The following is a 25,032-nucleotide window of genomic DNA, read 5'->3' as shown; positions in this document are numbered from 1 at the left end:
ATCTATCTTTTCAGTCATTTCTAAGGGAGTCAGTTTATCAGATGAGGCTGCCAGCTTCACCCACCTCAGTGACTACTATACTTTTACTACCATAATAGTAACTAACACTTGTTGAGAACTATGTGCCAAGCACAGGGCTAAAAGATTAGCTTACATTATCTCATTTCATCTTTAGAACAACTCTATGAAGAGGCCTAGAGAAGTTAATCTGCCCAAATAAGCAGTGGAGTAGAAACTTAAATTAAGACCACCTGACTTCAGAGCTTAGGCTCTTATTTCAGAAAAGCATGTGTTTGCTTTTGTACAAGGTATATAGAAACGAATCTCTTGGGGTGAGACATAAAACATAGCTGTTTTCATTTACCCCTCAGAGTTCACAAAGTTGCATTAGCAGTAACTACAAATATTATTAAGTTAATTCACAAATTTAGTAGAAGAACTCAACTGTGGAAAGAGGGGAGTGGAAACTCAGTGCAAGCAATGAAAGCAATTTCCTCTCCTGCTGGAACGATATACAAGTGGGAAGAGTGGGTGAAAACCTAAGAACAATAATAGCAAATTGCACTATTTGTGTGCTTTTTTTTAAAACTTTGAAGGATTCATCACTCTGTAGATAAGAAGCATAAATAAAATCAGGTTATTGTGTTTATATTCTTACACTGAGCATAGAATTAGACTATCAAAAAATATTCCTACAATATTAATTGCCACTTGAGCTTTTATGATCATAATCTGCATGATTGTAACATAGCTTGACTTGCTGTTAGAAATACTCCACAAGGAAAATTATTAAAATACCTGAGTGTAAATTACAGGCTAGACAGTCTGAGTCCATCAGGAGAGATAAACCACGTAATAATTTGGACTGGGAAAGTTTAATATAAAGGTTCATTAACTATAATAGGATTGGAGTAATGAGGGATTGATTAGAAAGGAAGAAGCGCTCTGAACAATATAGGAAGAGCAGCCACCACCCCTGGGGATGTGTGTTCAAAGAAGAAGATTCTCAGGGTTGGAATCTGGATCTTGTTGTAGAGAGAAGCCATGGCTTACTGGATGGCAGAGATATGATAGAACCTTCTGGAAATCCATCCTCTAGGATGCCAGGTAAAGCTGTTGACAGGAAGGTTCCTCACTGTAGGCCCTCTGCTACAAGACCACTATCCAGGAAAGCTGCTGGCTGCCAGATGCTGTAGGAGCCTAGTGCTGAGAAGCCTGACTCTGAGGCCCAGGTAGTGGGGAAGCTATAAGCACCATAGGCCGTAGGCCATAGGAGCCTGGCCGCCAGGAGGCTGTCCATACAGCAGGAGCCTGCCTAGAGAGCACAGCAGAGCCGAGTACAATGGCTCCTTCCTCCTGACAGGGCCCTCCCACACACACGCCTTCACTGACAAAGCTCAACAGCACACCAGCTGTCAAATGAAAAATATTTCAATTACCCATCTTCCTTTTCTGGGATGCAATGAAGAGTGAATTTGGAGCTGAGATAGTAACTTGGTAACTGGCATGTGTAAGCCATTATTCTTTCATAGCTTGAGTGAAAGCAAAATACTATGTACTGAATATTCTTGCTGGTTGTTTGATCAGCTTTTTAATTTCTGAATAATTTTCTACCAAAATTATTTCTATCAGAATTCTATCAGAATTGCATTTCTATCAGAAATGTAAAAAGACACTTGTAGGATCCTATGTGGATCCTGTTTCAGACCTCTTACTCCCTACCGTCACCTTCATGCACTGTCAGACGTGGCTGCAAATGTACGACGTGGTTCATTGCCAGAGCATGAACTGTGATCTGCAGTGGGTACCATTAAGCTGGCACAACAACATGCATCAGTTTTTTTTTTTTCCCCTTCCTACCCCTCTCCCTCCCTTTAACTCTAACAAGCAATTTTTGAATGCCCGTTATGGGGTACACAGTAATATAGATTTTAAAAAATAGTAAAAATCTCTGCCCTCATGGTGAGCCTAAGTTTGGATGGGAAGAACAACAAAATAACTAAATATATACAGGTTGGGTGATAATTAGGGCTATGCCATAAATAAAACAGGAAGGGTGGATGTAAGTGTTAGAGATGGGGCAATCTGAAATAAGGTGGTCAGGGAAGGCTTTACTAAGAAAGGAAATCTCAGTTTAATCTGAGAGTAATTCAGCATCTTCTCTTGACTTAATTAAAGGACTAGGATATTCTATTGAACTTTCACTGCCAATTCATCCACAGTAATTCCAATTACAAGATCTGATTTTAACTTTTAATTTCTTGAAGTGGCTGGAGCATCAAATCTCCATAGGCTTTAATTTTTATTCCAAAATATGTAATTTTGTGGCTTGCCAACAGACTTTTTGATCCAGAGTTTCACAGCAAATAAGTGTTAAGTCTTTTAAAACCAATAATCTCAAAGAAGTAAAGATATTAACAGGGGAAATAGTAAATTTATTATTTTTATTAAAGTATATCAATACCTAGAAACAATAAAGGGTACATTATAAATATGGATACAAAACAGTAAGTCAAAGCTTCACTTATAGAAAAGTTTAACTATAAGGTTTTTTTCTAAGTATGCCAATAGAAACAGACCATAAATTTGTTAACTGTAAATGCCATTGTATGTATCCTAAGAATACAAAACTTTAAAATTTTCTGGTTTAAATTCATAAATAACTGCAGGGTGACTAACTATGTTCAGAATCCTTTGGGCAGAAAAATCAACTATTTAGAGTCACCTGGAAAAATCAAATAACTGTGCTGCATTTTGGGTTTTTTTTTTTTAACGTATTATGGTTTTGTTTATAAAATTGTTAATTTGTTAATTCACTGGGTAAGGGTATAAGAGAATACTCTGATTTATACTTGTTACATTCCAGAATCTTTAGAGAAATTACCTTTGAGGGGGACCTTCTATATACACTTGAACCATTTGAGTTACTAATAATAATGTTGACCAGTTCAGAAGGTTTCCTCACCACTACTGGAATTATCAATCAGAATCAAAGTAGGTTCCCTAGGTTACACATACACACAAATTCAAAGTGCTATCTATATTCATATGTTTCAATCAAGATTCAATAGAGAAGAAGGGATGCAAAAGTAAAACTGCATTAACAGTCTGAAATACTACACTCCATTTCCTCTGAAATCTTTGAGTTAGTATAATAGTCCAAATTTTGTTCAATAGGATCCAAGAAAATATTTACTTCATTTTCCAAAAATCTAACTTTTTCTTGGGTCTTCAATTCAAATTATACGTAATCACAAACCTACATGTATTAAAGCATAAAGTTTGCAAACATTTAAAGATATTAACCCAAAATAAGTAGGTTATTTATTTATTTATCAATCAATCATACGTTCCAGTATCTTGGTTCTGCTCATCTTTTTCAGATTGCTAGAGAGGCCCTACATTTCTTTTCAATGTTTAAAAACAAATGATAATTTGCACTTCCTCATACCTTTAAAAAATGGCAGGAAAATCTATTTTTAAATAGAGGCAAAGCTTCATTGAAGTATTTTTTCCACTCCCTCAAAACAGATCTATATTTAGTACACATGGGTTTTAAATTTACAATATGTGAGTTAGAGGCTCATAATGATAAAGGTCCTTTTTATAAATGGCTAAATATGACAGAGTGACATATCCATGGGAAGTGCAATAAACATGCTGAATGTGTGACCAATCATTGCCTTACATAGTACCCCTAATTTAAAAGACTAAATTACATTCACTGATTTATTTTAGATACCACAAACTATTATCATTTAAGAGAAAACAAAATTGATGCTCAAAGCACTTATGATACAGAAGACATGTGTTTGCATTATAACCAGGTCACTACAGGCAACAGCTAAGCATACAAACTACAGACATAGTTAATATACTATCCGTAAGGATTAAGTTCTTTTTAAGGCTTCATGTTCACAACATTTAATGGCTGAAAACTAAATAGCAATAGCAAATGTATTAAAATAAATGCTTTCATATGACTGAAAAAGTTTCACCCAGCAAACCCTCAGCAATATTGACCATAATGACGACATTATACATCAGTCTCATATATAAGAAGATTCTGTCTGCCTTGTTAGGCTTCAAACAGCTCACCGTAGGTTGATTACATTTATGCTGCTTCTCAGCAGAAGCAAAGTTCATAGCTTTGCATAGGATGGAATCTTGTCAGACTATTAAGCAATCTTGAAACATAATTTGCTTTTATCACTTCTGTTTTTTGCTCCTGACAGCATAAGAAAGCCTGCTTTCTCAAATGCATAGATGTGCTCAATGTGCACTTCCCAACTTACATATAAGAAAATGCTTGCTCTCTATAATGTATGTTTAAGAAGAGCTCAGGACTTTCTTAATAAAATCTAGAGGAGAATGGTATTTTTTAAGTCATGAAAGTCTACTTGAAAGCTGTTAAATAAATTCTCTCTTAATTATTATAATTAATTTTAAGTACATTTTATTCTAAATAATTCAAAGAATATCTTTAAGCAAATTCATAATGTACAGAGTTCAACCTTGCCAATATGGAGACTTAATAAAAAAAAGAAACCATTCAAAGCCTCTAGCCAGAAATAAAATTGTAAATGATTTTAGACTTTCTAAAAACATATTTAAAATCTCTTACAAAACCATAATCCTTCTTTCCTTAAAAACGTGTTCCCTAGTGAAATACTGAACTAGAAAACAGATCATTAAGGGGGAGGAGGGTATAGCTCAATAGTAGAGTGTGTGCTTAGCATGCACAGGGTCCTGGGTTCAACCCCTAATACCTCCATTAAATAAGTAAATAATAAATAAACCTAATTACCTCCCCCCCTCCAAAAAAAAAAATCATTAATCAAAACACCAAATCATTAAAAAATGACTTTTCAGTATAAAACATTTTCCCACAGATCCAAGGAGATCAGAAAGTTATGACATGGGACCCCAAAATAGAATGCTAGAGACCCAGAATAAAAAGCACACAATGTAAGAGACTAGGTCACCTAATTAAAGAATCATAAGCTCACAATAATGTATGAAAGAAGAGCTATAAAAAAAACTTAAAAAATAAACACAAGGAATATAATTAAATTATAAAAATCAAAATGAAATGTGGGTACATTTTCATAAAAGGACATAAAAATTTAGTGAATATTGTAACCACTACATAACTATTGTGTAAACCTTCAGATCTTGGTTACCTCTTTGGGGAGGTTTACAGTATTGCTTTTTAATCTTAAATTCTTTACAAAGAAATTTACCTCCCTCTGAAATAGTTAAGTGGAGTAGCACTGTAGCACTTCAAGTTTTTTCCTTCATGGAAATAGTTGCTGGAATACAAAAATACCAAAAGTTTTAATCAACCAATTTAATCTTTCCATGCTTTAATATTGATTTTAAATTTAAAACTTTTCTTTCCACAGAAATTAATTGTTATTTTCCCTTAGCAAATCAAAGAAGCACCTAATCACATATTATTATACCAAAGCGAACAGGATATAATTGAATATTTATTTATACACTAGCTCGAGACAATCAATTGACCTCCATTTCCACTTGAAAAAACCAAGAGAAAAGGAAATTTGTATTAGTCTACTCTCCAAAAGAGGGGAGAGGTGGCTAAAGAGACCAACTCCGAAATTACCATTGTCCATCATCTGCTAGAATGTAATTCATGAACTGTTGTCCCTTCTAATTCCTGTATTTTGTCACACTTGGTGCTTTCGTTGCCCTCTTGATACCTATGCAGCTGCTCCAGGAAGCCAGCATTTGGACATATGGAAGGCCTTGCATTTTTCACCAAAGAAAAAGCACTGGTAAATGAGATTTCTTCAGAATTCATCAGGAAGCCTATTACAATGGCAGCAGCCCTGGAAACTCCTGCATTACAATGAACAAGAACCACTCCATCCTATAATAAAATCAAACAAAAATCTTCACTGTTTGTTTAATATTATTAAATCAACCATATATTCTTACACTACTTAAAATTATAAAATAAAAATATTCATTTTACAATTTATTTGATTCAAGTCATTCAGTCATCAAAATACAATTCATTGTAGGGAATGAGTGGAAAAAACAATCAACCAATACTTTTTCTTCCCACTTCCCAGGATTGAAATGCTTTGATGATGCACTTGGAATTCTGAAATAGTATCTTTTATTAAACTGAAGTAAAATCTAGTAAAGTACACATAAAAGCCCAGTAACTTAGTAGCCACATGTCTATAACTAAGAGAAAAATCACAGGAAAAATATGTGGAAATATAAATAAAACCATAGTCATAAACTAAACAGAAAGCTCGAGAAATTCTAGGTAGACATAGTGCTCCCATAAAGAAACTAGTATCACTGGCTTAGAAATCTTTGTGTAAAATGATTAGCAAGGAAGAAAATGTTCTTCCCTTGGATATATTTTATTCTGGAGGGAAGTGGCTTAAAAAATAGTGAAACTTATGAGGTAGTAAAATGGTGGCACAAATAGCTCATGACAATGTGAAGTGGAAAAGGTAATTAGACACCAACATGAGGCCAATAAATGAAAAAGGTTTCAGGTAACTTGCAAATGATACTTTACAAGTGAAAAGAGACACAGTGCAAGACCAATGCTGATGGGGATAAAATTGCATTAATAGTGAATGTAATAGATCTGATGGATCAGCACTGATACAGGCTGGCTTATCTCAGGCCTTTAAAAAGTTAATGACCTAAATGCAACGTAGTGAATGGTGAGCACACCCTACAGAACTAGGCATTTGAGCTACTTCATTTCTTGATTCTTTTACAACATAAGAAAGATAGGAACAGGGAAAGGGGAAAAAACCTTACAACTGAAAACTCTCTGCCCAAAGCATACATTAACAATACTATGTTTCTGGCTTATTGGATTGTTTTATTTTTACAAGGCAGTTTTCTTAGATTCATAGATTGGCTGCAAGATTCCTTTCCTAGATCTATTGTAGCAAATTTGCAAGTGCATCTCATTTCAGTAAATGCAGGTGATTCCCAAGAAAACCAGCTAATTATTTTGAAAATGTTCATATCAAAAAGACAATTTCTATTGCTTGCTTATATTTATACTTAATTTCTGAGTCATTTCCAGATATTAACTGTTTCTGTACAAGAAAAGCAAAACACAAGTATTCACTATACATATAAAGAACTTTTCTCACTTTGTACACTAGCTTTTTTATGAAACTTAAGACATTTTAAAATCATATTACAGTAACCAATGAAAACAATTAATGAACTTCTTTTAACTCAGAACAAATTAGATACTCCAAAGAAACCTGGAATCATAAGCTTAATAAAAGATGCCTTTCAGTGTTCCTTTTAATGTTTCCTGACTGCATACTAGTCAGCTGTATTTTATGACCATACATATGCTTTTGAAAATTAAATGATTTATTTTCAGTTTTATACACTGTGCATTCAGTTTCAGCTAATGTTTAACGTTAGTATTTTCTTCCCTCTTACATTCTTTATGTAACAGCTACTTTTCTGTTGGTTTCTACAGCCCCTGAATTTACCTATTTACCTTTTATTATTCCTTGGGTATCATATTGTCCTTGAAAGTATTTCCAGCAGAACTATTGGCTTCATATTCTCTTTCCAGAACTCCAAGTAGTGACAGTTGAATAATTTACAAAGCAGTTGTTTCTTCTGCACTTGCTATTGTCCTCTACTTGGAAAGTCTCTGCTCCTCTCCTTGGTCCAGCTAACTCTGGCTTCTGTTCTAGGAAGCCTGCCTCTTTCTGAGATGAGGGCAGGAGGAGTACCTTAGCCAGCTTTGTATGTCGAGTACTCAGAGCAATGTTGGCACATAGTAGGTATTCCAGAAATGTTTGCTAAGTGAATAAATTAATTTTGTTCTGCATTTCTGAGAAAACATTCTCTTAAAAAAATCACCATTTTGCTATAAGCAGATAGGAGTTATGTTGTAGTATTTCCAATTTACCTAGCTTGCTTTGTTCTCATGTAGTTATGAACAGTCTTTCAATTAGACTGTCAGCTCTTTGAGGGCAGCAATATGCATCCTTCACATCTTTTCAGAATAAGTAATTCATATTTTTTGACATATTAACTGAGTTAAGTTCAGGTCTTTTTTAAAGTGAGTCTTTTGATACATAGAAAAACACATTAAAATGCTAACAACGGTTATATCTAAACTGTGGAAGTGGGTGATCCTAATTTTTACTTATCTGTATTTTCCAATTTTTCTACAATGTTATAAATGACTTACATCATGTTTTTTAAATCACATCTTATAAATAATAAACATGGAATATCAAATATACATTTTCATACTAACAAACAAAACCTTGTGTACATAAAAAAAGGGGGCCAAGTAAATATTCCTCAAAGAACTCTCGAGGCTATGGAGGTTCCCTTACTACTTCCCTCTCATGCATATTTCTGTCCCTTTGGGCATACACCTGACAAATAATGCATTAGGCAGAGACAGAAGAAGGCGGAGAAACCAAACACAGTTTTGCAAGTACAGAGGGAAATGAGGAAAGACATGGGAAAATGGAAGACATTCCATCTGGCAGCTGTATGTAAAAGATGAAAACTACAAACTAGGGCCTAGAAAGGTAGTTTTGAAATATGCAACTCACTGAGTATGACATCTAATAATATTTGCATATATATTAGGCAGTATCATGAAGGGATCTCTTTTAGAAAAAAAATGAATGAAGACGATTCAAGAATTCTATTGCTAAAACTAAATCTATATTAAACTAAACCATAAAGAGTTTTCAGGGTAAGGAAATATTGGCTGAGGCTAAGATTCCAGTATAAAACCTAAGGCTTGGTAATTTAGAATGTACTATGGAATTCTAATACGTCTTGTAGTAGAGTCATCTTATGCAGATTCTCCTGATACCATCCCCTCCCGGATCCTCAGTTTGCTCCGCTTCAGCTGCTACTTCTGTGGCTGACTGCTTCCTTGAGGCCCACCAAGTTTTGCTCGCCTAAGAATGCCTGACTCTTCCCCCACCAGCAGTCTTTGCCTGGACAGGCTCATCCCGAGTTCTGGGTTCTCTTCGTGCTTCTAAACTTGGATGGCAAGTCCCATCACAGGGCCTGGGGCTTGGCTCCAAGGTGACTGCTGAAGGAGTTATCACCTGGAATTGCAGGGTTAGTTACCTCTCCGTGGGGAAACTTTTTCGCCAGTGGGAAACAGGGGTTGACAGAGAGCCAGGCAGATAAATTCTCTCTCTTCTCTCCCTTCCCAAATCTGTATGGAGGTGCAGTTTTGTTGTACTCCCTGCCCAGAGATGTACCACCCTGCTGAGCACCCAGCTATTTCACTGTCAGCTCCTTGTGAAGCTGTGCTCAGCAGGGTAAGCACTTCATCTTACACTGCTGCTCATCCTTTCCCGACCACTTCCCTTTCTTCTCACTCTCACTGCACCTCTCAAATGAAGCATCAGCTCTTAATCCTTGCCTCAGGTTCTGTTTTTTGGGAAACCTAAGCTAAGGACCATTTTAATTAACTTTCCACTTTTTACTTGCAACATATACATATCTTCTGACACAGATATGAATATGGATGATGTCTGCACTTTTCCTTTACCATCTAAGGCATATCCTGTATCTCCTTAGAAAAGCAGGTAATACAGAAACTTTATCACTTTTATCTTATCACTATTAGCTGGCACACTGGAATGCGACAATCTAGAGACTTTAAGATTTTTCGCAAGGGGACAGACTAGCCAATATTAGGTTTTGAATCAGAAAATCTCTGCCTTTTCTTTCATCCAAATGTCTGCTATTAAATAAGACTGAATAGTTTTATATTTTCCTAGTAATCTAAAGGAAGGTATCTAGGACAGTGCTGGGCACATACGGCACTCAACAAATATTACTAAATGAAGAGAAGGAAGGGAGAGGGAGGCAGAAAGGAAAGGTGATAAGGTAGAAGGGAATCACTAGAATTTAATTAAGCTGAATTCTAATATTAACTGTTATTAACTGTCAGGTGCTCCAAGACAGTTAACTTTTCTCTGTAAGTGCTTCTGCATTTCCATCTGTTTATCGCAACGTAAATTTTATAAGACCTATACGCTGACTAAAAATGATGTCATTTCAAGGTATAATTTTTGGTAACAGCCAACCTAGAAGCCCTGCCTGTCAGAGTGTTGACTTGGATACAATACCAAGATTGAATTACTGTATTGTCTGTAGGTCGTCTAAAGTCAGAGAACCAATGGACAGCTTCTGACAAACATTTTCATGCAATCTCAGTAAAGCAATATACATTTACTCCTCAGAATGCCCTAGAGTTCTATTGTTAAAAATGCATAGATTCACAATGACTACCTTAGCCACAAAGATGAATACATATTGATCTTCATAAATACAGTAAGAGGACTAGATCAGCCTGTCCCACAGTTCACCTGATTCCCTTGCAAACTGGTCAGAGGGCAGGTGGTTATAAGCCATCTAAGGAAGTCTAAGTACATATATACTGAGGAAAATTCTATAAGTGGAAAATTTTAAATCCTAACATTTCTCAGGAAGGCATAAGATGAAAAATTAAAGTTAAAAGTAAATATCTCATTGAAAAAAAGCAATTGGAGAACTAAAGAGTTGTAGGAATTAATGAAATATTATTAAAGGGGAAATTTCATAATGGTTCTCTACATACTCATTACATGAAGAATTGGATAGTGGACTCACTTAAATTTCTGCTTTTGAAGAACTGTGGATTGAAACAAAACTTACCTTCAATTTTGCTTGTTCAATAAATTCAAAACATTCTGGAAAATAAGACAGGATATTGGTTTCAGGCAAATCCAATATAGAAATACTCTTATATATAAAGTCACCAAGGAAAGCATTTTCAACTCCACATGCAACATTGAGAATATGAGTCACCTTAAAGAGAAAAAAGAAGATGATTTTTTAAAAATTCTCATTAATTAGGTTAATTAAACAGAGACTGAGATGTTAAGATCTGTAACAAGAACAAACAATTTAAGCATGACTCACTTGAATAACACTTCCTTCAGGAAGCCCTTTCTGATTACCTCATCCCTTACCAGAAGTGCTATTTCTATATACTTCCCTGGCACCCTCTACATGCCCTCATATAGCCCTTATCACTCAGGGATTGTGTGTCTGCATCACTGTACTAGAAACTCCATGAGGGTAGGGGCCATGTTTGGCTTACTCACTATTGTAAGTAAACATTGTGAGTGAGCGGTACCCTTAGCATAGAAAGTACTTAAAATATTTGTTGGAATAATCAATGAATGTCCATACTAAAAAACTTAATTAAGAGAAATGAATCAGTAGCCTACAACTTCCCTTTCAATAATTATTTCCCCGTTTTCCTTTTGTATTCTTTGCAAGTATAAATGTTCTCAAGTGTGGCTGCACATCAGAACCACCCAGCAAGCTTTTAAAAAATATCAGTGCCACAGGGTCTCAAACCCAGAAATTCTGAAGAATTAGTCTGGCTGGAAGAAGGGATGGTTATAAAAATATTTTCTTTTAAATGGTACACATAAGCAACCTCCCACTCCATCTATGCATTCGAGCCCCTTTCTTAGAGTCCACCAAGCAAATGGAAGGAGCCATGTGGAAAGTCCATTAAGAGAATTCAAAGGCTAAATGGATCAAAAATTACATCCTTCACATTTGGGCATTATCAAAAAATTATTTTTTGAACTGGTTCAAAATCAAAACATTATTAAAAAAGAAACATTAAGAAGTCTTGCTCTCACTATGTCCCTCTCCACTCCATTATCTCCCACCCTAATGGTAACCACCTTTGCTATTTTCTTGTATATTCTTTTAGAGTCTCTTTATGCAAATATTTTATTTACTCCCTTTCTTTCACAAAGGTAGCACCTCGGGGTTCTTTTCTCCCATTTAAAAATGTCCTGGAGATCTTTTCATATCAGTATTTAGAGACCCCTTTTTGAGTTCTTTTTAAAAGCTATATAGTATTCTGTCATGTGTGTGTACTATCGTTCATTTAACCAATTCCCTACTGATGGAAATGTGGGTTGTTACCAATAATTTGCTATTATAAACAATACAACAGTAAATAACTTGGAACACTTAATGTTACACTTGGTTTTCTATCCTCCATTGTGCTTTATCTGGCGCACACCAGGCACTCATTAATAAAGCATCTACTATTACCGTATCTAAACATTAAAATGAAATTCCTATAGGCATTTCTGAAATGATCCTCCACAAGAGAATTTCTATTAGTTATTGCACTTAACTTAAATCCTAAGATACCTCTTTCGAATGCACCATGCATTTAAATCAATAATTTGGTTTTGCAGCATCCTTAAATTTTCCTAGAAATTCAGCTGCTCAGCTTGCTTTTCCTTCTTCCAAGCATCTAACAGGGTCATATGTACAGAGACAGAACAATCTTTTAAACAGCAGCTTGGTTCACATCATCAGGATGAAAGTGAATTTGAACTAGTGCAGCATAAGAAAGACTAGATAATGAAACACTTGCCAATGAAAACACTTATCAGTTTTTCTAATTTTCATTTTTACTCTGAGAAATATTAATTTATTCACATAAGCAAGACTCTAAAACTTGTTCTACTTATGTTAAAATATTGATCTAAGAGGGTTCCTATTAGGAAATACAGTCATTCTCATATCCTTATTAAATACAGGCCATTATCTCTTATTGTCACGCAGTTATTATTACAACAAAACAAGGAGAGTCTGGTTTAAACACAAATAAGTGCACTGACAAGTAAACATATCAAATTAGTTAACAAATTGGTTAGTAGTTATTTCCTTGGAGAAATTAATTGCAAGCGTTGATCACATAAAATTCTCAGCCTCAATTCAATTAAATTTTTTCCTTAGAGCTGTGGGCAGCAAAGATAAGTCAGACAAGATCTCTAATTCCCTAGAAGTTTGCTAAATAACAGAGGAGGGGAAAACATGTTCACTAACAGTAATGACACAAAGTAGAGGTGTTTGCAAATGATGTGACTGACAAGGGCTTAATCTCCAGAGTAAATGAACAGCTCATACAACTTAATAACAAAAAAACAAACAACTCAATCCAAAAATCAGCAGAAGACCTAAACAAGCAATTCTCCAATGAAGACATACAAATGGCCAACAGGCACATGAAAAAATGCTCAGTATCACTAATTATCAGAGAAATGCAAATCAAAACTATAATGAGGTATCACCTCACACCAGTCAGAATGGCCATCATTCAAAAGTCCACAAATGACAAATGCTGGAGAGAGTGGAGAAAAGGGAACCCTCCTACACTGCTGGTGGGAATGCAGTTTGGTGCAGCCCTTATGGAAAACAGTATGGAGATTCCTTAAAAAACTAAATACAGACTTACCATATGATCCAGCAATCCCACTCCTAGGCATATATCCAGAGGGAACTCTAATTCAAAAAGATACATGCACCCCAGTATTCATAGCAGCACTATATAAAATAGTGAAGACATGGAAACAACCTAAATGCCCATGAACAGATGACTAGATAAAGAAGTTGTGGTATATTTCTACAACAGAATACTACTCAGCCATAAAAAAGAATTAAATAATGCCATTTGCAGCAATATGGATGGACCTGGAGATTGTCATTCTAAGTGAAGTTGAAGTAAGCCAGAAATAGAAAGAAAAATACCGTATGATATCACTTATATGTGGAATCTAAAAAAAAAAAAAGACATAAATGAACTTATTTACAAAACAGAAACAGACTCACATAGAAAACAAACTTGTGGTTACTGGGGGAACAGGGGGTGGGAAGGGATAAATTGGGAGCTCAAGATTTGCAGATACTAACTACTACATATAAAATAGATAACAAGTTTTTAATGTATAGCATGGGGAACTATATTCAATATCTTACAGTAACCTATTATGAAAAAGAATATGAAAAGGAATAGATGTATGTATATGTATGATTGAAACATTATGCTGTACACCAGAAATTGACACAACATTGTAAACTGACTATACTTCAATTTTTAAAAATTTTTTTCAATTTTAAAAAGTAGAGCGTTAAGAGCTATAGAAGAAGAACAAAGTGTTATGGGACCAGATGGAAGGAACAAATTACTGAACTTTTCCCACCCTCCCCCAGAGCCTTCACGTTTGTTATTCTCTCAGCCTGAAGTGCTCTTTCCCTAATTTAAGCAAGGCTGACTCGCATAAGGTCTCAGTTGAAATGTAATACCCCCGACTGCCACTCCTCTCATTGCCTTGTTTCAATTCTTTCAGAGAACTTACTCTCAACTAAAAGTATATTTTAAGAGCAAGGACCTTACTGCTTGTTTATGTCTATGTCTCCTGCACCTAGAAAGGGGCCTAGCAGCCCATTTATGTCGTGGGTGAGCAGCATGGTTGCATTCTTTTGGCTACTTCCTGTTTGAAATCACTTCTTTTCCACTCTCCAGTAAAAATTCTTGCTCCCTGAGGTTCATACAGCTGATTATTCCATCTTCTACCCTGTGTTCCTTGGGCATCTCATCCCGTTTTCTGAGTCCTATCTCAAACACTACCAATCATGAGTGACGTCAATTTTCACTTAGGTTTAACAGGTCCCTGATTACCTCATCACCAATGACCTTCATCGCCACTCCCCTTCCATCACATTGCTTCAAGACCAATGTCCAGAACTGCTCCAGCTGGGATACCACTAATTAAGGCATCCCATTCTTATCTTCCAGCTTTCACTCAGTTACTCCCCCTCCATCTCACAAGAACCATCAACTCCTTGATCTATTTTCTTCTCATCTATCAGCCTCTTTTGCCTTCACTTCCTTTGCTATTCAGCTTACAGTCCAGAGTCCACCTCCTCAGCACTTGTCTGGTAAAAGTTCCCTCTATACCCAGACCACTAAGCATTGCCAGAAAAAAGTCACACAAATTGCAGTTCAAGCTATGATTAATTCATGACAGCCAACCTCTCCTGAAACAGCAATGCTTAGCAACTGCATTTTCCTAGTAGGCTCTCTCTCATACCCTGTATCAGCTCTTTCAAACTTTCTCTACTCTCCTAATACCTTTCAACCTTACCATCTCTTCCTGACTCCCAGCAGATCACCTCAAGTACTACTTTACAGTAAAAAGAGAAGTTATCACATAGGAACCCTTACCATCAAATCTGACCATCAAACTTAATAACTTGGCCCACACCTGCATTCACCCTTTCCTTCTGCCTTCTGCCACACAGAAGATGATGTGCTCCCACATCCTTTATAAGGTCCAGTCCAATACCTGTGTTTGGGGTCACACTGCTTCCTATGTTCTTGGCATCGCCCTCAAGCCACAATTCTTGCTTCCCTATACTTTCAATTCCTTCCTCTACCATCAGCTTTATTCATGCTCAAAACTCTCCCATCTTTCTGGTTTGATCCCATCACCTCTTCCCCCCTTCTTTGCTGCCATCATTTCCTCCACTTCTCAATCTTTTGAAAGCTAGCTTGGGCCTCCAATTTAAATGAAATTGTTCCCACTAAAGTCACTAACAACTTTGTTGTAAAGTCCAATTGATGTAATTTGGCCCCAATTGTACTCACACTTTTGCTGGCATCTGACACTGCTCTTTCCTCCACAAAACACTCTACTTTGGCTTCCGTATGCCACAATCTTATTTTTTTTTCTTCACTTTCCTACAATCCCTTATAGTACCTTCTTTCCTACTGCAGATTCTTCTTCCTTTGACTGTTCCCTATAGGTTGGTATCACTCTGGGTTCTGCTGTGGGCCTTCTCTGCTTGCCTTTCCCCAGGTGATTTCATCTATTCCAAAAATTTGAATCACTACTTATAAGCTAAAGATTCCTGAATCTATAGTTTTACCTCTCTCCTAAACCTCAGACCCCATATACCCACACTGTCTAGTGAATAACTTTACCAAGATTATCCACATCATCTGAAATTTAAAATATTCAAAATTGAGCTCACTATTTTTCCTGCAAAATCTGCTCCCCCTACTTTGCTCCATATCTCATAGAATGACACCAACCCTACTAAGTAACCCAAGAAAGCTGCATATCAGCTTTGACTCCTCCTCCTTCCTTAATTTTGTCCTCCCCCGACCCTGTCCCAAAGGTAATCAATCAGTAAATTGTGAGAATTCTACCCTCTTAAAAATCCCTGAAATCCATCCACCTCTCTCTACCCTGACTGAATCCTGATCTCAGCCACCATCATCTATTTTTAGATGGCCCCCCCAGCTTCATAGCTAGTCTCCCCATCTCTAGCTTGAGCAGCCCTCCAACCTGTTTCCCACACTGCCTCTAATGAGCTATCTTTCTAAAAGACAAATTTGATCCTGTTACTTTCCTTGATAAAGCCTTTCAATGGCTTTCCACTGTCTTTTATATCAATTTAAACAATTTACTCTGGCTTACATGGACTTTTGTGATCTGATCCATGCTTACATCTCCCACCTCATCTCCTGGTATGCTTCTTTCTTATACTCTCTATTCCAGGGTAACTAAACTTCTTTTCTGTCCCTGAACGCATCAGCCTTTCTCTTGCCTCTGGGCCTTCCACACCATTTCTTCTATCTGAACACTCTTCCGTCTGCTCCCTCCTCACCCTCTTCAAAACAAAACTTCAGTATCACTTCCTCCAAGAAGACCTTACTATCCCCAACCCAACCCAAACAAACACAGGTTAAGGGCATCATCCCCTGTGTTCTCCGAGAGCACCCTGCATGTCCCCATCAAAGCACACGATACACTGTACTGTAGCTGCTTATTTGTCTTCCTCTCTCTGCCCTTCAGATCATAAGCTTCATGTGAACAAGAATCCTTGTACTCCTTGAACCATAGCAATTCCATGACGCTGAAATAGTGCTTGACAAAACAGAAGATATCTAAACATTTTTTTTCAATATATATTGAAATAAGTAATAAATCACATTAGTTATATGGGGGAAGGTGGGAAGAGATGACATTGGGGGAAAAGTGGTACACGAGTTGAGACTCAAGGCATGGGTAGATATTGGACAAGAAGAGAAGAAGAGAAAGTCTATCCCACATAGAGGAACTACATAAGCAGAGGCAGGAAGATGTGGCTGCAAAGTCAGGTTCATGAGGATACATGAAGGGAGACTGAGAGAATATAAAACTGGAAAGGTGGACTACAGATTCACATATTTGAATTACGTGTGATAATTTTTGCACCTTTATTAAAGTAATAGCCAAATCTTACCGATTAAACTCTGAAATGCACCAATACAGTTTTTCCTAAACAAGTTTAACAATTAAAATACTTCCTATATATGGTGTCAGACGTGAAGCATTTCTTTTTACCTTGTGCTTTTTCAGTGTCTCCAGATCATGAGCAACATCTTGTGATCCTATAATAAATAAAACATATCACCTTGAACATAAAAAGTCATCCTCACTTTTTATCCAACTTTTGCAACAATTCTGTGAGGTATTTCTCTTAAGAAATACAACTTGGGAGGACCTCAGTCCAACCTTCTGGAAGATAATTCAGGAATATTCATCAAAAAATATTCATCTTGTATACACTCCTGTATTCTGAAATCCCACTACTAGGATTTTTTCCTAAAAGTCCTGGATATTGCAAGGATTAACTATCAGGATGTTCATCACCATATCATTTGTAATACAAACAAAACAAAACAAAACAAAACAACCCAACCAAACCCAATAATACACGTTGGGTTTTATTAAAGATAGTATAATTATGTAGTGAAATATAAACAGCCCATAGTCATGAGAAATGTAGGATATTTATGGCATGGAAATAAATTCTCAATATATTAGGTGATAAAAGCAGGTTACAAAATATCAACCATTTTTGTAAAAACAAAAAAATATGTATATGTTTTAAAATGGATAGAAAGTTATAGGACAAAATGTTAACAGTAGGATTATGCGTAGTTTTTTTTCTTTATGCTCATTTGTACTTTTGACAACAAGTATCTATTTCTTTTGTAACTTAAAAAAGACACCCAAAAAATGATTTAGTGCCAGCTGGCCTGGTAACACACCCAGTAGCTTAGAACAAACACTACTGGTTTACAGAATTCCACCCACATTCTTGTACCACCACTAGGGCTGAGCCCTTTCACAGTTTCTTCCTGTCAAAGTTGGCTTTCCAGATCTCCCACACTTGGTAAGTAACTTGACTCTAGTTAATAAGCAAGTTGATAGAGGAGAATAGCTAGTTAAAATAAAGTGAGTTACACAGCTGGAAAAATAGTGCAGTTATTATTTAAAGACTTCAAGTATTTTACTTTCCTGAATTAGATTCCATTTCCATAAACAATATTTTTCTTACCTTACCTATCTGGGAAATTTGCCAGCTTCTATACTGTGATTTTAGGTAGCTGGAAGGCCAGCAAGTATGCTGGTTGGCTTACATTCTTTTGATAATACGAAGCTTACAGGCTCTTACTGAGTCTACATTTGACTTTATTCTACTTAAAAGTTAGCCTATCAAAATATTAACATTTTTTAAAGCTGGATGGTGGATATGTAATTGTCTGTTATAGTGTAGTCTGTAATTTTTATACATTTGAAATACTTCATAATCAAAATAATTTCTCAGTTTCCGTAGGAAGTCCTATTCATCTCCAGGAGCGAAAAATGGTTCAAATAAGTTAAATGAAATTTGGTGGTTTAATATGCATATTATCTTTTAAATAATAATCCTACTCTGTCTACTTCTTAAAACAGCAGAAGAATGAAACATGTACGAATGAACTTCTTTTTTTAACCCTAAACTGTCATTATTATATTTATCAAAGCTAGATGTCTCCATCATTTCTATTAAATACACACACACCAAACAGAACAGGTCACTTATATTCCAGAGTTGGCTGTTATAATTTGAAAGTAACTTCCAGAATATGAATATACTGATACAAATTTAGTATTCTTGAGACAAAAAAGCAACTTGCATGTTCTACCTTTTTAAAGAATAAGAAAATTATATGAGATTTAATAGTGTGAGGAATAATTTGTCAGCACAAATGGACTTCAGGTAATTGGCTTGTGTGTTTCATTTAACATTTGGTAGTATTCAGTTCATGTTAATTCTCTCTAAATTCTAGATATAGACATTAGCTTTTCCAAATACATGTATGTATAAGCATGAGCGGGACACTGTACTGTACACCAGAAGTTGACACATTGTAATCAACTGTACTTCAATAAAAAAAAATTAGCTTTTCTCCAATTTTAAATAGTTGCCTTGTGTTGCAGTCTTGTGTTAAACTTCTATTAGAAAAATACTTTTCATTAAAAAAACGCTGTAAATCATTAAAACAATGTGTTATTTAAACCTTTGTTTTGAAACAGTAGAATCTTATCCTTTTATAAACGATCTTAAATAAGATTTTAAAACAAATGTCAATTAAGAATGTTACGAATTTAACAGTGGCAACATGAATCTATAACTGTGTTAAACTTCATAGAACTAAATAGCAAATCAATTTTAACTGTATGATAATTTTTTAAATAACAAAAAAAAATTTGATGAATAGGACCACAACTAAACAAAGAAGTATAATAATAATAATAGAAGTAATAATAATTATTATTATAATTCAGTTATATTTCACATTGATACTTACAAACCACTAATAGTCATTACCTTAGCCAAGGATTATTATGGAACTATTACAGATAAAGTAACTGATTTAGAAAGTATATTACATGCTATTGGAGTTGGAACTTCCAGTAAGTTCAGTGTTTTGCAATCATAATATATGCATCATAAAAAAAACAGGCTACAGAAGATCTCCAGAATCCTATGTCTATTTTTTAAGAGATTTTCTCATAAAAATACCAAACATTGCATAATTCTGATGTAGCATGCATTAACTTACAAATCTCTATTTTCATCATCACAAAACAACCCAAGATATTTACTGAAACAAACCAAAAAAGATATTATTACATTACTGACAATGGACATAAATAATATTCCAAAGAGAAATGTTTCATTTGAGAAAATTTATAGGAGTGAAAATTCATAAATGAAGAGAACCAGGGGCCTAAATTACTGTACAGGTAAGGTAAAATAATATTTGTGAAAGAATTTTACAAAATAAAGAGCTATACAAATGTAATGTATTATCTGCCTCCTAAAGATATTAGGCTTCCTAGATACCAGATATCCTCTTTAGCCTTATAAAGGATCCCAAGATTTTCACCTAGAATTGAAGACAAGGTCTCAAAATGTCACCAGTTGGGCCTTAACAGAATGGATGTAACAAGTTTTAAGTGCACCTTTTTGCTACTTAAGAGGTAATGGAATTTTCCACTTTCACAAATCAAATTGAAGAAAAGTCCTAGTGATTTATTGTTGTAAAAATATAACTTGAAAAACCTGGGACAAAAAGACTCACTGATTAAGATCTTTCGTCAATCTGTTAGGTAGTTCAAAGGCCTATGTAAGATTTTTGAAATGCAGAAGCTTAGGTGAATTTATGAGCTAACTTAAAAAGACATTATATTTTTACAGCTTTCCTTTTTCTTTATTCCCCATCAAAAACAAATGTTAGTTTTGTATAGTGCTAGGTGGGCTTTGTTGCTTTGAAGAGATGAAGGAAGCTCTTTGAAGCAACTTAGAAACAACCCCTGCATCATTCAGTGGAAGAATTTTAGATGTAACCCTCCATAGGTCCCTCAGAATAAGGCACTTGTAACTGGGCAGAAAAAGGTTCCTCTACCTCTCAGAAGAAAGGAGGTTGTACCGGATGAATATCGCATTTCCTGGTCCAGAGCGGGGGGGGGGGGGGGGGGGGACGGGACAGGACACTAGTTTCAGAAGTCCCTCCCAGCACTTTCCCAAGATCCTGGAAGGATTCCAATGCCCATTTGAGAACACTACCTGGATCAGCTCACTTTGAATAAGTTGAGATAAAAAAAAAAATAACAAGCAAAGCTCATGAAGACTCTGAAAGGGTGAATGATATTTTAAAATTCTACCGTAATTATTTCAAACCATTATTACTATAGCCAAATAACCGAAAAATGTGCAGGGACAGATTTCCTTTCCTAGAACTGGCGTGCAAATCCTAAGTGAACCTTCTAGACTAGCTAAAGGACCCACTTAATTTGTCACTGGGCTGCAGAAATTAACTGGAGACTATTTAGTCAGTGAATTTAACGACAGATTATGTAACAATTTATATAATACATAATACAATAACTCGTGTGTACTGCAATTGATTTGTTTCAAAAAACTTTGGCAACAACCTCAGGACAACCCTATAAGATCATCAGATACTGTTACTTCAGCTTTACAGATGGTTTTTTGGAGGACCAGAGAGAATAAATGACTTAACACTAGCCCATCTGAAAGCCTGGACACGGAGACAGTCTATGGACAACGGAGAGCAGGAGTGTATCAGACCTGAGCTTGATGCCTAGCTCTGTTATTACTAGGTGCGTTACCTTGTGCAAGTTACTTAACCAATCTTAAATCCAGTTCCCATGTGTAAAATGGAGCCGATGATCCCTACTTCACAGAGTTTTGAAAAGGAATGAGATGCTGTGTGCACTTCACATAGTACCTTAAGTGTACTATGGCTATTTCTGACTCCCAGTTCACTGTTCTTTTCACTCAAGAGTGGCTTGGCTGCATAAATATTGACAAATCATCATCTTTATAAGTCTTAACTTCTGTATTCATAAATTTAAAAAAAATTGAAACCTACTTGAAAACATTGTTGATTATTTTTTAAAGAATACCATATCATATTCTTGCCAAAAAAACAGGCTTGCACTTTTATAACTGCTTCATTTGCTATTTGTGGCTTATGCTTCATGTAGGGAATCAGTATTTTCCACAATACAAGAATTCATAAACCATCAGACTCATAGCTATAAAATAACAACTCACCTTCTCCTTAACACTCTAAAAACAGACAACATGAACAGATGTGCCCACAGGAGGCATGCACTTCATATGGTTGGTAACAGCAGAGCAGGCAAACAAACACTTGTCTTTTCAAGTATTAACTTTTCTATAACTTGTCACTTATAGTGTTATTAATCTGATAATCGTTTAAGGCTGTATAATTTTATAATCCAAGAAAATACAACAGCAATGTGTTATCTTCCAAAGAATCTAGAAAAACAGGAAGAAAACTTTTCTAAAATTCACATACCAGGTGCTATGTGCAACGAGAATCTATGCTTCTTATGTACATAGTTATTAGGGAGAAAAGCGATAAAGTAATATGGTTAAAAGAATTCACTGACTTAGTGGCAAATCAGTATACTCACCCAGGAGCAACCATGGCTTAATAATGCCAATTTGCAGGTCCAAGCTAAGGTCCTGCACGTAACCACAACCTCCCCCATTGCTCGGCTCTACTTCTTCCACAACATGAATTCTGGCATCTTTCCACGTTTCTATAATTTTCTTTCCAGTTAGCGTTGTCACCCGGGTGCATTGCTTCCTGAGATTATTCCGAGAGAATGCTTTAATTTCCTGGTTAAGGGAGTGCATTACATGAGCAGTGACTAGGAACAAACACAAGCAAATCCAGCCAGCACAGTGAAGGGCCGAACGGCTCTTCCCTTAGTGTTCAGGTAACAAACACAGCCTCATGTGTACACTGCCCCGCAGGTAACGGGAGCAGGCACACGCCAGCGGGCAGAGGGGATCAGCTCCGCTTTTCCCAACGCCGCGATGTAAGCGGAAACCTGATTGGCCATTGAGAAACGGGCGCCGATTGGTTGCTGCTTCTTCTTCCGGTCCGCCGAAAATTACGTATCCCTTCTAAGAGTTTTCTTATTGTTACTATTTAAAGTTAGCTTTGCTATTCACGCAGAATGGTAAAATATAAGACTTAGTGGGAGAGAAGGCTGACATTTCCTCTCTCCTTAAAAGCAGTGGTTTTCTGGATATGTTCGGTCGACGTCATTTGTGGTACTGACCTGGGTATCCCCCCTGCTCCAGAAGGCGGCGGAGTCTCAGTGCAAACCTTCCTGCTTCGCAGAACCTGCGCCGCCCGCCTGCGTTTAGGCTAATCCAGGGGGGTTACAGCAGACGTTAAAAGTTACTCTTCGCTTCTCATGTTCTTCACGTTTCCTCTCTCTACTGTTACTGTCAAGAGGAACATTGACTAGATTTAAAAAAAGTGTAGAATTGTGAGGTAACAATTTAAATAAAATATGCAAAAGTAATTTTCTTATTTTTAATGTTTTCATTGTTTCTATATGTAGATTAACAAGGGCTTATCACGTGTATCTTCTGACTTCCCGTCAACATTTTCATTATCAGTAAAAGTACTGAAGAAGCCTTTGTGCAATAAATATATACTGTTTGTAAGAACAATTGGAGCAAGTCCTTTCATACACAGTTTCAGAAATTGGGGATGCAAACTTCCAAACTTACAAAACTGATTGATTACAAAATCAATTACAGAATGATTCTGATTACAAAAGGATGATTGTTTTACAAAAGAAATTACGAGATTCATTTAAATAGAAAATTTTCTTACCCCACTTAAAATCAAATGCAATTTTAAATGGACTTAGACACAATGTGTAAATACATGTATCAAGTGAAGAAGTTGCACTTAAAGAACACTAATTCACAGCACAGCATATTAAAATTTTTGTTGTTATTGAAACTTTCTGACTTAAAATTAAAATAAACCTAATTTCTCCCTGTTGAAAAGAGTGCGATATCAGCCCAGGCTAACTACAGAGCACTCTAAAATGAAGAACTCAAGAAATTCTTTGCATCATTTAAACAATCACATGTTCATCAAAAACAACTCTAACCATAAATCATTTCATATATTTATCATAAAATGATCCAAAAAACCCTGCCAACTATTGAGCACAAACTACATGCTATGTCCTGTGCTTATAAGCAATTTTTAAATTCTTAATGTAATCAGTCAGGTGCTTAATGATGCTTTACACATATTATCCCCTTTGATCTCACCACAAATCTATTATGTATATAGTATTATGATCATCTACATTTTACAGTTGAGGAAACCCAAATGCAGAGAGTGCAAACATCATACACTACATCGCACAGATCATAAGTTTAGCCCCACAAGTAGAGTCTAGATTTCTTTCAGTCCAATGCCTTCGCTCTTGTTTACTATGGAATACTGCCCTGCTCCCAAAATAATTATAGTTAACATTTTTTTTTAATTGAAGTATAGATGGTTTACAATTGTATTAATTTCTGGTGTACAGCATAGTGATTCAGTCATATATATTTGTATATTTCCTTTTCATATTATTTTTCATTATAGGCCATTACAAGGTATTGAATATAGTTCCCTATGCTATACAGTAGGACCTTATTGTTATCTATTTTATATATAGTTTAACAAACATTTATTGAGCAACTACTATGTGCCAGGCACTATTATAGTCACTGGGAATATAGCAGTGAATAAAAACAAAGTCCCCTCTTTTATGGAACTTATATCCAAATGGAGGGAGCAGATGCACAGACAATAAATAAATAAGCTATAACTATGTTAGTTCATGAAATAAGAACTAAAATGAAAAATTAAGTGAAACAAGGTAAGAGAGTGAAAGAGCAGTGTACCATTTGCTATAGGTTGGTGAGAAAAGGCCCCTCTGATAAAGTGAAAATTGGAGCAGAGATGTGAATAAAGTGTAGGAGCCAGCCCTGTAGATATCTGGGGGAAGGGCTTTGCACATAGAAGGACAAGGTGCTGAGACAGGAGTTTGCTGGTGAGAGGTAGGAGTTGGGGAGGTTTAAGAAACTGCCAGGTGGCAAGCGTGGATTTAGTGGATGACTGAAGGGAAGAGTGGTAGGCGAGGAGGTCAGAGATAAATGGTAAAGACTTTGGATTTTATTCTGAGCAAGATGGGAAGCCACTGGAGAGAATGGGGTGGAGGAGTGGTGGGCCCTGTGTTGTGCTACCCAGATTCCCCTTCAGTGAATGCCTGTTGTCTGGGAATGCTGTTGGCTGACTGGTAATTGTCCCTTCGCTTCATGAACTGCCTCAGCTACAGAGGGCTGCCTTGCCTGAAGGTGTGCCCTTCATGAAACAGATCACAACCAAGACTAATTGATGAA

At 36.0% G+C, this 25,032-nt stretch overlaps 1 protein-coding gene across 2 annotated transcripts; it reads right to left on the bottom strand.

Annotated features, from left to right (window-relative positions):
* Window positions 1-2,414: 2,414 nt before the first annotated feature.
* Window positions 2,415-22,673, bottom strand: DUSP19 (dual specificity phosphatase 19). Of its 2 annotated transcripts, XM_045520423.2 has the most exons (5): window positions 22,236-22,673; window positions 17,277-17,323; window positions 10,717-10,869; window positions 5,728-5,893; window positions 2,415-5,312 (listed from the first exon to the last, which is right to left on the bottom strand). In XM_045520423.2, exons 1-5 carry the CDS (start codon window positions 22,459-22,461, stop codon window positions 5,284-5,286), a joined length of 621 nt encoding a protein of 206 aa, XP_045376379.1. In that variant the 5' UTR covers window positions 22,462-22,673; the 3' UTR covers window positions 2,415-5,283. The 2 variants fall into 2 exon arrangements, with proteins under 2 accessions (XP_045376379.1, XP_010958311.2); XM_010960009.3 differs by having other exon boundaries at window positions 2,415-5,893; window positions 22,236-22,668.
* Between the last annotated feature and the right edge of the window lie 2,359 nt (window positions 22,674-25,032).

The sequence above is a fragment of the Camelus bactrianus genome, chromosome 5 (assembly GCF_048773025.1).
Source record: "Camelus bactrianus isolate YW-2024 breed Bactrian camel chromosome 5, ASM4877302v1, whole genome shotgun sequence".
NCBI lineage: Eukaryota > Metazoa > Chordata > Mammalia > Artiodactyla > Camelidae > Camelus > Camelus bactrianus.
This window is presented reverse-complemented; position numbering and strand designations above follow the sequence as displayed.